We start from the raw sequence: 13693 nt of genomic DNA on the forward strand, positions 1-13693 counted from the left end.
GTTATTATTGGATTTCCAAATGAAAAGATCGATATCATTATTGGCCTGTTTTGTTCATTCTATATGAAAACATGTATTCAGTTTTTCCCCCTTTATTTAATCATAGTGTAGTTATTTTTTACACAAAATTCAATTGTCATTTTAAATACATAACAGGACATGAATGTGCGCGTACAGGTGCATTTCATTCAGTCGCATTTGTCACCTCTGTTGTATGGCCAACATCTGTTTTGTGTGTTTGTCATTCTTTTCCTCATCCCCTCTTTCTGCTGCCTGCTCATTAGTATTGGTGTGCTGGCATTAATTTCAGTGGGGCACTAATTTGTTTAAGCTGTAGGTAGGGCTTGTGGGAGATGGATTCAGCTGTCACATCACGGTAGTGGTGGTGTTAGTGATGTGTGCTGTCGCAGGCCTGATGTATGCTCAGGGGCCAGCAGGGCAAGGCCTGGAGGCTGGCTGCCTCTGCTGCTCTGACGGACGACTGGCAGGCAGCTCGTTAAGAGTGGCCCATCATTGCCATAAGGTGAGAGGGGCCGCGGCTTTGCACCAGTGTCTTGTCACAACATCCGCATAGAATATCTTACAAGAGAGCTGCCCAAGATGTACAACACCGAGACAAATATGATACGGTGTTGATGCAAAATTGCACCTCGATCCATAATGCCAAGTCCTAATGAGAAACTAGAATTACCATCTCGCGGTTATATGCCTCCGCCAACCAGTCTAGTTGCAGAGAAAGATGCTACAAATTTTAAAATGTGGATGGGATGTTTCACACACGTTTTCAACCTGACAGCACAGAAGATCAGCACAGAATCACCACAGTTTCAAGATGATCATCCATTATTGGTGTCATGAATTCAGTATCCAGCCAAATGTGAAATATTGTCATAATCTACCTGTCTGTTCCTGAGAATAATAACCAAAAAACAATATTACGTCAGAGCGAAGTTGACTTTTGACCTTTTGGATATAAACTCCATCACCTCATCTCCTTTCAGACATTTGTGTGAAATCCTTACAGAGCCGTTATCATGGCTGTAGACTATTTTCTTCTCTGGACAAGGAACAAAAACGTATTGAACATATTGTGCCATTTCATATGGTCGCTTCTCCAAACTATTTTTAGACTAGAGATGTGCAGTGAAAATGATTTATGAGTGCCATAATTATGGCTAAAGAGTGATTTGAAATATATATTAATTGGGGAAAATGTAAATTGAATGACTGTCTGACCCAGTGAGTGTATGTCAAGAGCTTTGGAGAAAATCTATTCAAAATAATAAGCTTTCCAATAGCTTGCTAACTTACGTTTGAGAAAAAAAAATAGAGGTACTTTTTGGTGGTTCATGTTTTACATGAGTTGGCAAGTATTAGTCCTATAATTTAAATTTAAAAGGAAGATGGATTAATGTACTATTTTAACACAACAGTGATTTCAAAGATCCTAGAAACATCCATATTCAAGCATTCAGTTTAAACTGGTATAGCACATCTTAAAATAAAAGCTGCTTACACTCAGCATGACTTATAAAGAAGAACAAATTAAGTTCAACCAACAGATATCGGAAAATCAGAAGCTCCTCTGAGCTCCAGCAGCAGGCTAGTGCATCCACCTACACCATTCTCTCATCAGTCTGGAAGTGGTGAGTCACATACAAGGAAGAACTAGTGAAGCGAGAGTGATTTACCATACTGGAATACATAAACATATCTCTCTCAGTACACACACACACACACACACACACACACACACACACACACACACACACACACACACACACACACACACACACACACACACACACACACACACACACACACACACACACACACAAACAGACACAGACACATTCTTTGCTCTCTTCCAGCCTCCAGTCGATCCCCCCGGACAGTCCTCAAACATTACTCACTGTCTCCATGGCTCCCTTCTGACTAAAACCCCATGGTTTTAGCAGCTGGAAAAGCCGTGCTAGGGTTGTTTTCATTGTTCCATTCTTTTCTGACTCTCGGCTTTCTTGTGTGGTGAAAGTCGTCTCACAGCTCTTTCAGCTCTGCCAGTTGCATTATCTGCTGTGTTCCTCTTCTGTCTGTGTGTCAGGACTGGGTTTGAAACGCTTTGGCGTTTTGTTTAAATGGTGACGGTAGCATCACAGCTTTCAGGTGACCATTGCTCCAGGCTTCCCCTGAAGGCTGGTTTAAGTGGTTACTTGTGGTTCAGCCAGGATGAGCAAGCTGTGGCTCTGGCTGAAGTCTGCGCTTGACATGTTCTTTTCCTGTTGGGACACTTCCAAGTTTTTCCTCCATTGTGGTTTTTAACTCTTACACACAACTATTTAATCATCTGTGACCACAGACACGCTAAGAGGAGAAATCAAACGAGAGGATACCATTTTAATAAGATACTCCACTGCTCACAAAATGAGGAATAATAAATTCAGTTTGTCTTTTTATTACTATAATTCCCTTCATTCCTATTGTCATTAGAAATAATATTTTCTCTTTTGTAAGAGTAAACCATCTCTCCATTCAGTAAGTGCATTTAAACAGCAAAGTGAACATTAAGCATGCAAACACATTTTCCTCTGACTGTCACTTGTATTTGTTTACTGATGTAACACAATAACAAAGGCTGTGGGGGGGGAAATCCATTTTGCCACACATTTTAGGATCATGATAGAACGTTAAATGACACATACTGCAAACACACACTGTCCTGGCATAAAAGAGGATGTCAAAACATCCAATAAACACCTGGTAATGCTCCCCAGACTTATTAAACTATCTAGCTGGTGTTAGCTGTTCTATTAGGACATATTGGTAGCGTATTTTGCAGTGGATGTTCTTATTTTGGGGGGGATACACCATATATAACTGAAATACTGCCCTCTTTTCTTTACACAGAGAAGAGGGCACTATATTTGAGGATGTGGTAGTTGCTGAATTACACAGTATTCACTGCAGTCATGTTCAATTATATATTTGAAAACATAAGAACACCTCCGCTGCTGCTGTATAATTCTTTGCATTTATGTCAAAATTATGCCTGACTTAGATTAATTAAAACTTAAACATCTGTCACAAATAATTCAGCACATCTTCACGACAGCTGCGATGCTATTTATGTTAGGCATTGCGCTGTGGGCTAGAAGAGGTGTTATGATGCGGGGGTCCATGCATGCTCATGGTTTGGCAGAATTCAAACCAACTTTGTGTCACCTTCAAACTGCTTTGTTTTCCTTCAAATTACGAAGACAATTTCTGACAAGTCTTAAGTGAATACATAAAAAAATGGGAATACATAATACTGCATATTTCAAGTTAAGGTTGGTATGAAACAGAGATTAAGGGAGACTATTTCATTGCACTTAACACAGTTTATTCAGGCTGAAGGATTCTTACGGACTGTAGTCTCGTTTGATTTATTTTTGATGACCACAGCTGTTTCGAACAATTCAGCCACAGTTGAACGGTGTGTGGTGTTTTCTTGGCACACCTGAGCTCCTCAATTATGATGTCTTTCCATAAGCTGAGTTTTCTTAAAATTGGAGAGGAAGCTATACAATTTGCATGCATATCATGTTTCATAATTGAATATGTCCAGAGCTGGTGGGATCTCACCATGTGTTTTGATAGAAATAGCAGATGTTTTGTGTAAATTATCAATTTAGAATATATTATTTGAGGGTTGAGTGTTAAAAGTTGTTAGACATTCAGTTTTATGTAATAGAATTGTATACTGTGGTTTGTGCTATATAGCACCTAACTTACTGTTTGGATGCAAGCCTCCATCCCATCTGCTACATTGTGTTTCACGTATTTTCTAGTATTATTTGATTTTCTAGTAGGGTTTGTAAGTAAACACAAAAGGCTGGTTTTGAAATGCAACAAATTCGTTGTTACATAAACATCCTTTTCACCACAGGTATGTCTATTAAAATGCATTTAATGTGCCTGGACATTCCAATTAGGATTAAGAGAAAAAACAAACTACTTGAACAAAGGACAGTTTGTCTGAAGATGTTTCTGTCCAAACTTCCCACGTTAATGTTTCAGCCTATAAGATATTTAAAGCTTTTACTAGGCTTGTTGACTTTGAGGATGATGCTGTCCAGAAGTGGCCACAGCTCCTTGGATGTGTAGCGTGATGTCAATTTAATTTGTGAGGGATTAAATCTTGCTCTTGTTATTAGAAGGGGCACCAGTCCAATATTGGACAAATTATCAATGTAAAATCAATGTAAATTCAGTCAGTTATAGTCTAAACATGAATTCCTTTATCAGAATTCTAATCCTTTGATATACTCAGAATGTTACCACCACGACACAGTTTGGTCTAATTGAAAGGGGATTATTGCATCACTTCACACAGTAACTGAGTAAATGGTAGATATGTTTATATGAATGAGAATGTACAAATTCCTTCTAATTACTGATGGTGAAGTGAAAGAGGGAATTTGAGACAAGGCTAACGGAGAAAGTATTGAATGGGTGAATCTAGGTCTATAATGACTAATTGGTACGCCAACTCCAGAGATCAGAACCAGCCTTCTTGTGACGATTTCAACCACAGGCCAAAATGGGTCCAGATAGTGATGCTTTCAGGTCTGAAAAACTCTAAGAAGAACGAAAACGAATTAATCTGGAACAAATCTCAAAGAAAAACTAAAATGAATCTGAGTGATCAGCTTGAATCTCTGTTTTAAACCCCAAAAGGGCTGGGTCGGATCGGGTGTTGATTTTCACACTCATCGATACCTGCTGCCTCAGGGGAAGAGGAGGAGGTGTAATGAGAGCCACCGTTTGGCATGATTTCATTCAAGCTATGTATAAAAGAAGTCCTTTATTTCACTTCACCATGGACCAATGCAATTACATTAAATTAAATAAATCATCACAACACATCACATTTTAAACGATAAAGTCATTCTACCTAATTAATCAGATAGAGAGATGAAGAAAGGTGGAGAAGAGTGAGCGAGGGAAAGTGAGAGAGGGGAAGAGGACTTGTGGGTTAGACAATGTTCACATCTCTAACATCAGGATATAGTTTAGTGACACAGAAGACTTTCTATCAATATCACGCTGTTAGCAGAATGATATAGAATACATTACAGCAATGAATATAATTAAAATTCACAAAGTTCATCCTTTGTCCTTATTATAGTTTGTGAGTTTTTGGTGACCTATGACCACATGAGGGAGACATGGCTCTTTGAGATGGTCAATACTGGTGACCATCTTGCATCTGGAGATGTTCCCCTTTGGTATGTGTCTATTGAAGTGATTGTGACCAAAGGGATTAGAAGGCGTCATGTGGTGTTCATGGATGACCGAATGTTGTCTCCGATGTGACATGTTTTATTCACCTAAACGGTGTGTATTTCGTCACTTGTGATAGAAGGTTTAGGCTTTTATGAGGTAAAAATGGTGATAAAAAGGGTCAGAGCAGTTTAACAAAGGTCCACATCCTGCATCAAGATGTGGAGGTGAAGAGTGGAATGGGTCCATCCTAGGGTCAAATGAGATAACTGGGGAGGACATGTGGTTCTGGCACTTTGAGAAGGATACTTCAAAGCATGTACGCTTCCTGATGGAAGAGGATGAAGGAACAACCTGGTAGTCCTTCAAATGTGGGATGCATGAAGGCAGAGAGGAGTCCTCCTGTTGGCAGCTGTGACTTAAAAGGACTTGGCCATATTGGAAACATTAGGAGCATCCTTGTTTTGACTCACCAACATTGAGAGTAAGAGAGAAAGGAATTACTATGATGACCTCAAAGACAAGGTCTTAATTAGGGATGGGCTGATGCACAATGCCATCATTTATCACCGATGATTCACAGTCGTGATCCTCTCAGAATCCCCACCGACAGCAGGGTGCACCTAACAACAGGGCATAGGTCATTTCAGTGTCATAAGTCCTTCTGAAATCACTCCCGGGTAAAACCGTGTCGTTAAGCAAACTAATGTTTCTCAAAGGATCACTTGTGATCGTATCACACTTTGCTGCTCTATATGCAAATGAATGTGCATCAAGTAAATATTAAAATAAACAAGCACATGAACAGAAATGTGAGATAAGAGGAGATGAAGCCACTTGAGCTTTGTTGTCAATTAGAAATGAATGATATGGTTCACATTTGTACACTGAACTCCAGAGAACACGTCAAGTTAGGTTAGCCCAACCGGTTCGAGGACTTTTTCCCAGCAGGGAGTCTCTGATGTGTGTCAGAAATTACGAGAAATGACAAGGTAAACTGAAGAAAGGCTTCAACAACTGCTTTATAGTACTTACTAGTTCAGTTTGCGGGTAAATCTCTCCGACTGTCTGTACAGGTAACCCCCCGTCCCCTCCCTCTCGCTGTCGATATCCACTATAGACTTTGTCATATGCCAGTTTGGTAGGCATTGTCCAACCGTCATCTGGCTCCGACATCAGGACAGTGGAAACACTGTACATCTTCCGCCGCAAACTAAAAACACACCTCTTCTGACTTTACCTTGAACAGTAGAACTTTAGTAGCACTTAAAATGACACTTACTGATAGCACTTTGTAGTTTGGCTTTCTTGAAGAAATTGTATTTTCTTGATTCCTGTTGTTCTGGGTTTTGTACCCTCATGGTTGTAAATGCATTTATTGTAAGTAACTTTGGATGAAAGCATCAGCTAAATGAAATGTAATGTAATCTTAAAAGCTTGTAACAAAGATACAAAAACAGAGTGAAAGAAAAGTTTCAGTTAATTGACTGCGTCTGTCATATGACAAGTAGTGAGAATTAAGATTTTTTTTTTTTTGCCTCAGATAAACATTGACTTTGATATGAAGACATTGAAGAGAGAACCATAACACATTGCGGAGGACAAAATCACAGACAAAGCTGCAGTCTTTGTGATGTTTCTGAAAATCTATATGCATTCCATAGACTGAGTTGCACACATTTTTGAGTGTTGAAGTCGTAGGAAGGCTTATCTATCTCTTTCGCCCTCTCTTCACTCAGAATGCTCTGGACCACTGGGCATGGAGGGCGGGATAATCTCCAACCAGCAGATAACAGCCTCCTCTACCCACCGCGCTCTCTTCGGCCTGCAGAAGTGGTACCCGTACTTTGCACGCCTCAACAGGAAGGGCCTGGTCAATGCCTGGACTGCTGCCGAAAATGACAGATGGCCGTGGATCCAGGTAAGGCACAGTCACAGAAAAGGCAGCACGCAGAGGCGGACCGGGGCCAGACACAAATGAATTAAGACAGGCACAATCTTTATTAGAATATTGCTTTTGGGGCTTTAAATAGTTTAGTTTAATTGATATTCATAAGTTTCCAACAGTAGGACAACACTCAGTTGTTGTTGAGGGTTGGTATAAATTGCTGACAATGCAGCAGTTTTTTTTTTTTTTTAGTTAATTACAGTAACTGTAAAACTGATGGCTAGCTCCCGGTAATAAATAGCCATAAAAAGTATAATCTAGGTGGTAGAACAGATGCAAATGTAGTCAAGTGTGAGGAACAACACGAAAGGAGATAACTGTTATCAACTGGCCGATGATTTGTGTTGATGACTTTTTAGCATTTACTCTACGTTTTTGACATTTCGTTGTGACATGCTCACAATTGCAACACCACTGGCACCATATTCTGTGTCACCATTTGACTTCAGCAAGGTTCCCTTGCAACAAAGCTACAGTTCACAGTATTGCAATTGTTCAATATATTGACCTTTTTTTTTTTTTGTTATATGTTTTGTAAATTCTGATTTGCTCATTACTGTGGTATGAAAAGAGAAAGTTGATGTTGGATTTTTACACTCAACAGTGATATTTAACTAATTTTCCTGTTATCGTTAAAGAAAGAATAAATGAAAAGAGTTCACTGTTCCTTTTTGTCCTTTTGTACCTGAGTGTTTCTATAACCAGCCAGAGGACCTTCATCTATAGAAACCCTGTAATTGTAAAGTCCAAAGAAACTCCATATTTATAGCAGAAAAGAACCGAAACATGAAATCCTCCTCTTACTGGGCTTTGTTAAGGTTAACCTTTGTGCTGTGTCGTGCTGTGCCGTTAGTCGGTGCTTATTGTCAAAGAGGTACATCACATCAATATGATAGATTACCTGGTGGTCCCACATTATGGCAGTATATCACATCCCTAGTTTCCATCCCTCCCTGCCCTGTTGAGATTCCATTGCTCTTAATTTCTGCTGTTACAGAATAATAGAATATTAAGGCTTTAATATAGAGGGTTGTCTACACCTTCTTTACCTGCAGTGTACACGACCCTTTGCATAAAGTTTTATCTGGATTTATGTCAAGGAAATAGTCACACATTAAAACCTCCTGCTGAAACAACCGCAGCATATAAAACAACTGCCAGATGATGTATAGCTGTAATTTGTACAATATATATTTATATCCAACTGCAGGTATCTACTGAGGCTCAGTCAAGTCCATAACATAATCTCATCCCACACACAACACAGTACTCCAGATAGAAAGATACGATCATAAATAGTAGTTGATTTTTTTTTTTTTAGCTAGTTAATTAGCTCTCATACATGTTGTTTTCAGCTTGGTTATATCTTTCTTACTCTTTAGTCACCTCTGTTTTGACTGACAGCGAACTTTGAAGCGCGCTGTTGTCAGATACATGATACGCAGACAGTGAACCGTGAACAAAGTGTAATAGAAAAACATACTGCACTGACAGCGTGATGGAGAAAGTGAAGTTGTATGGAACAACAAGAGAATAGTAACGGAGGGCAAAAATGGCTTTGTAAAAAAAAAAAAAAAAAAAAAAAAAAAAGGGATGAGAGAGAGACAGAGTCAAAGAAAATGCCGACACAAGAGAGAGAAAAGAAGCCTGACACATGGAGAGGGTGCAGAGAACGGGACATAAAACATTCAGGCGGTTTGTTTGACTTTAATGATGCCACGTGGGATGCTGCACAGGATGCTGTAGGCATTGTGTGTTTCTACAGAGGGTTGGGATAATTGGGACGTGAGTACAGAGGTGTACAGTCATGTCAGTGTTTTGGGATTATGCTAAGGAGTCGGCGGTGTGCTTTTGTAGTGTGGAGTGATGTGGCGTGACTGTTTACATGTCTGTCATGCGAAACAGGTTCTACTGACAGATGACAGCCCTATCAGGATGGGCTTCAGATTTGCCTGGCTATTTGTAAGGTTTACTCTGATGCAGTATGTACCATACTGTATCTTTGGATGTCAGCCAGCTCCAGCTCCTTCCCCCTAAACCTCAACAAATGAATCCAACATAGACAAACATAGAGCAACATACTTTGAAAAAGGCATTACAGAGTTTCAGCCAAAGCATGCAAACACTGAATATGTGTTTGTTTTTATGTCAGCTCGTGTGCTTTTGATTTGCTTGTGCGTGCAACCTCGCTACTGTTCACACATCTATGTACTGTGAGAATACGAGTTTTTTCCACAGCCGCACCACATCTAGCTCACACATAAAATTGCATTCGAACACTCTAGGGAAATATGCTGCTGGTATCACCAATATCAGCAAAATATAGCTTCAGCCGGCTGTGGTGGAAGAATGAAACAATACAAATCACTTGTGAAGGCTTAGGGGGTCCATGCATATTTTAATGTAAGTTAAGTATCTAAAGTTATAATGTTCAGATGCAGATATCCATCGGTGTGGAATATAAAACTTGGTTAGACTCTAAATTCTGTTTCTGTCTGGAAACGTTTCCCTTTTGATTCCTGTGTAACCTTAGTTATTAAAACATTCTGCAGTCTGTAGTGGCAGTGACCCTGACCAAGGCTTTTCTGTGACAGTTTATGCTGCAATCATAGCATGACTGCATGGCAGTGATTTAACAAAGCCTTAGGACACACACCCCTGGGTGTTCTGTATTTTTGCAGAATGTCTTTGGGCTTAGATTTCCTACCAAAACATATTCCTGGGCAAAAAATTAGTCCATATTTCCCAGTCCTAAACATCCTGCAGCACCATCAGCACTAAAATCAATAACCGGATGTCTCCTGTGAGTAATTAATCAGTCTCCATCAGCAGTGTGGTGGCTATCTATTTACTGGCAGAACCACATATTTTTCTGGTCCTACTACAACATCCCATTGATGTTTAGACCTTGGCTTCTTTTTTATGCCATTTAAAATCCTCTGCAGTGATCATATGTCTAGACACAAAGAGTGTATGACACTGTCTGGATTATTGTTACTCAAGGCTCTTGGAGGGATATTGGTTAAGAGGGCACTATCTCAGGTCACTCCAACCTCCTCTGATGGGTGACTGCGGTTATGGTTTCTATACAGATCAGAAAGTGATTACATTACACACTAAAGATGACATAAATAGAACAAAAAGTAGGCAAAGATAAAACCCTGATGTAATTTCAATGTGTATATGATGACAATGAGAGAGATACGGTCCTTTCAATGTGTGTATGTGTTTGAGTGTGTGTATGTGCCCACACAAATTTTTTTTACACAACAGTGCCACAGGGCTCTTAGATAGTTTCAAGGACAGTCTAATTGTTACAATACTGATGCAATTCCCTCCACACTTTGTATCTGTGTGTTATCAACACAGGTTGTATTTCGCTTCATATGCTCTTGACCTTTGTATTTCTCTGTGTGAGGGCTTGCTTCTTGGTATGATTATACATTTGTGGTAATAATTAGTGGTCCTAACAATAAAAAGGACTAAAAGCTAGCCACCGTGTATGCAGTTACATTTTGATAGGAGGCTGTTGGTGTGAATGAATGTGTTTACATTTGAAAAGGCTGAATAAGCTGTAGAGAGCATTTAATGGAAAGATACATGTAAAAAAAATAGTTATTTCTTGTTCTTCATTGTTTAGCAGATTACTTTCAGGTTCTGTGATATGACAAAAATGAACCAGTCACTAACAGTGCAACTGCAATAGAGAATCAAAGTTTCAATCATTATTAGGGCTGCAAGTTGGACTAACAAATATTTGTATTATTGATTGTCCTGTTGATCATTTTATCAATTAATCAATTATCTGTTCTGTCTGTGAAATGTCAAGAAACAGTGAAAATGTCCATTATAATTCCCCAGAGCCAACCTGCCTTTCACTGACTAATTGTTTCAGCTCCAATCATTATACATAACTCAAATTGAACCCAGTGTCATGTATTTAAAATAGCTCTGGGCTTAAAATATTTATGAAAACAAACATGCAAACCATGTTAAAAGCAGTATTCTCTGTACATGCTAACACAGTCTGTATCTTGTTTTTCACCGTAATTAAAGATCTGCTTTGCTGCAATCCAAACTAGACAGAGTGCAGACCTCCGCCAAGGCCAACAGTCTACCCTACTATGATATGCAAATCTGCAGCTGCATCCATTATATATGTCTGGATATATTTCCAAAACTATTACACACATGTCAATGTATGCTTGTGCCAAGTTGAAGTCTCACACTGCAGTTGTTGTACCGGTTCTGGTTCTGCCCTATAAAACCACTGTCTCTGAGTGAGCCATAAAGACTGCTTGCTGTATTAGGTTTGAGAAAGTACATGTGTATCCCAGAGGAATTACTGAGACTTGTAAATGTGGATTGTAATATGGAGTTATTGGTTTTCTAGAATGGCCTGTTTTTTTCACAATTGAACTTAACTGGATCTACAACTGGATCTTATCTAGTTAATGAAAGGGAAAATAATTCATAGATCTGGCCTGTGATTCTGAACCACTCCAAAATTGTATGTATTCAATATTCCATTATGTACTCCACAAGGACAAACAGACAAACAAAACACATAAACCTCAGGGAAAAAATGACCTCCTTGGTAGAGGTAAAATATTTTGGCCATTTTTGGCTACTATTAGAATCACTACACCTGTGATCTTGAAGAACCAGTGGAAAATCAAAGGCATGTTGGGTAATAATGTTAAGTATACAGTCATTTCTTTAGCATTAATAAAAAAAAAAAAAAAAAAAAATGGTTTGACAATGTTCAACAGCATATCAGGGATGTCTAAAAAAATTGTGTTCGCTGGAGGTGGTGTGTGACGTATCCTGTTGCAGTATTTCACACCCTGTCTTCAGGTTATTTTCAGTTTCAGGATGTTGTAAATGATTACAGACTGAACATTTTCTGATGGTAGTTAAACTTCTTTAGAGGAAAAACAGGCTAAATCAAACCATGCCAACAAAAGGTATTTTATTTCCTTTGCAAATAAAGTTTGAGTTCAGAAATGACTTGATGTAGAAGTTCTTTTCTTTGGAGGCTCCTTTTAGTCAGAGCTCCTCATACACAAGATACTGTGTGTGTATGTGTGGAAAAAGGAAAGAGTCAAACGGTGAAAGGTTAAAAGTTCATCCCAAACTTCTTCTGCAGTGTTTCTTCTAGCTGTCTTTGTTTCTAAACCAAACTTTGAGAGTACACACATTTGCTAAGGACACACTTTTTGTTTGTTTGATAGTGTTTTTTGTATGTGTGTGTGTGGGGGGGGGTGGAATTTGTATTCCGCACCATGATACCAACCTGCTCTGAAATATACATAGTATATACATCAAAATAATACTGACACTTCTTCGTACGAGGATGGATTGTGCTGAATACCCAATAGTTTCAGTCTTATTACCACTCAGAAGTGACGACATATCGGGCAAATATATAAGACAGTAAATATCAAAGAAATGACATAAAATTTTGCTTGAAGTTTATTTATGCATGTGTCATCTAAATTTGGCCTCAACTGCAAAATGTATTCAACAATTCTGCCTTCTTCTAAAAAGTAGATATAAAAGGATGGGCAAAAGTTATCGGAGTTTCTGTGTGCGTTCGATATGATGTAGTTTAATTGGCGGTTTTCCAACAAAGTTTAACCACCACATTTAAGTCTGTAAACAAAGGTTTGCAGAAGCAGGATGTTTCAAGTAATGCTTCACTCAAACAAAGAAATGCATCACTATTAGCACTGAAGTGACAGAGGTGTGTTTCTGAGTGGTCATTAAAAATGTGAAGAATCACCCCAATTACCCGAGTGGTGGCCTTTTAGTGACAGGGCTTCTAATTAGTGCAAGAAGTATCTATCTCTATGGAAAAAACTGAGAAGAGCAAAGAAATGCTGTGAGTGAGAAAGAGTGGGCCACTGCAACTCCGAGGCTCTAAGAAGGGTCCTTATGTATAATTAACGTGAAACGTTGGTTTAAGTGTGTAAAGAAAATATGTGTAATTGAGTCTTGTCTCTACAATTGAAAAGTAGAATGGAAATCAACATTGAAAGAGAATTACTATAAAATACTCCATTAGTTTTTGACAGTCCAGACAAGGTTGGTGAACATAAACAGTTCTATCCTTGTGCTGGACTCGTAAGAGCTAGTACTAATCTCTAATGTCCTCAGGAGACATAGCTTAGAGTTTTTTCATTAACAGAAACGGAGAGTATAACGTAGTGGGCTCAGACTATCTGTTTGAGCTTTTGCTTTCAAATATTTTACTTGTAAATTGCCTTATTTCATAGTAATGCCACCATTTCTGCAGCAGAAAATGAGCTCAAGCCCCTGGAATATCGTCCTGAATGTGACCACACTGTCAGTGGCGCTAAACTTTCATTTCCTGAATTGGCTTTAAAATGTTCTTAAATGGAAATAGACTTCAGCTTCACATACATAAACTGAAATACAGACCTGATTGTTTGCAATATCACATTAGGTTGTAGGATTTGT

General features: G+C 38.8%; 1 protein-coding gene across 1 annotated transcript in view; it reads left to right on the forward strand.

Annotated features, from left to right (window-relative positions):
* The window catches only part of edil3a (EGF-like repeats and discoidin I-like domains 3a), a gene marked incomplete at its 3' end in the record, with an annotated part of 67718 nt that extends 60535 nt beyond the window's left edge, over nucleotides 1–7183 (forward strand). Inside the window, exon 5 of the mRNA XM_069699645.1 lies at nucleotides 7002–7183. Within this exon, the coding sequence (XP_069555746.1) occupies nucleotides 7002–7183 (182 nt within the window). The remainder of the gene's footprint in view (nucleotides 1–7001) is intronic.
* Between the last annotated feature and the right edge of the window lie 6510 nt (nucleotides 7184–13693).

The sequence above is a fragment of the Brachyistius frenatus genome, unplaced genomic scaffold (assembly GCF_029030835.1).
Source record: "Brachyistius frenatus isolate BFR_SWC_R1_liver_20210118 unplaced genomic scaffold, ASM2903083v1 Contig_31, whole genome shotgun sequence".
Lineage (NCBI taxonomy): Eukaryota > Metazoa > Chordata > Actinopteri > Embiotocidae > Brachyistius > Brachyistius frenatus.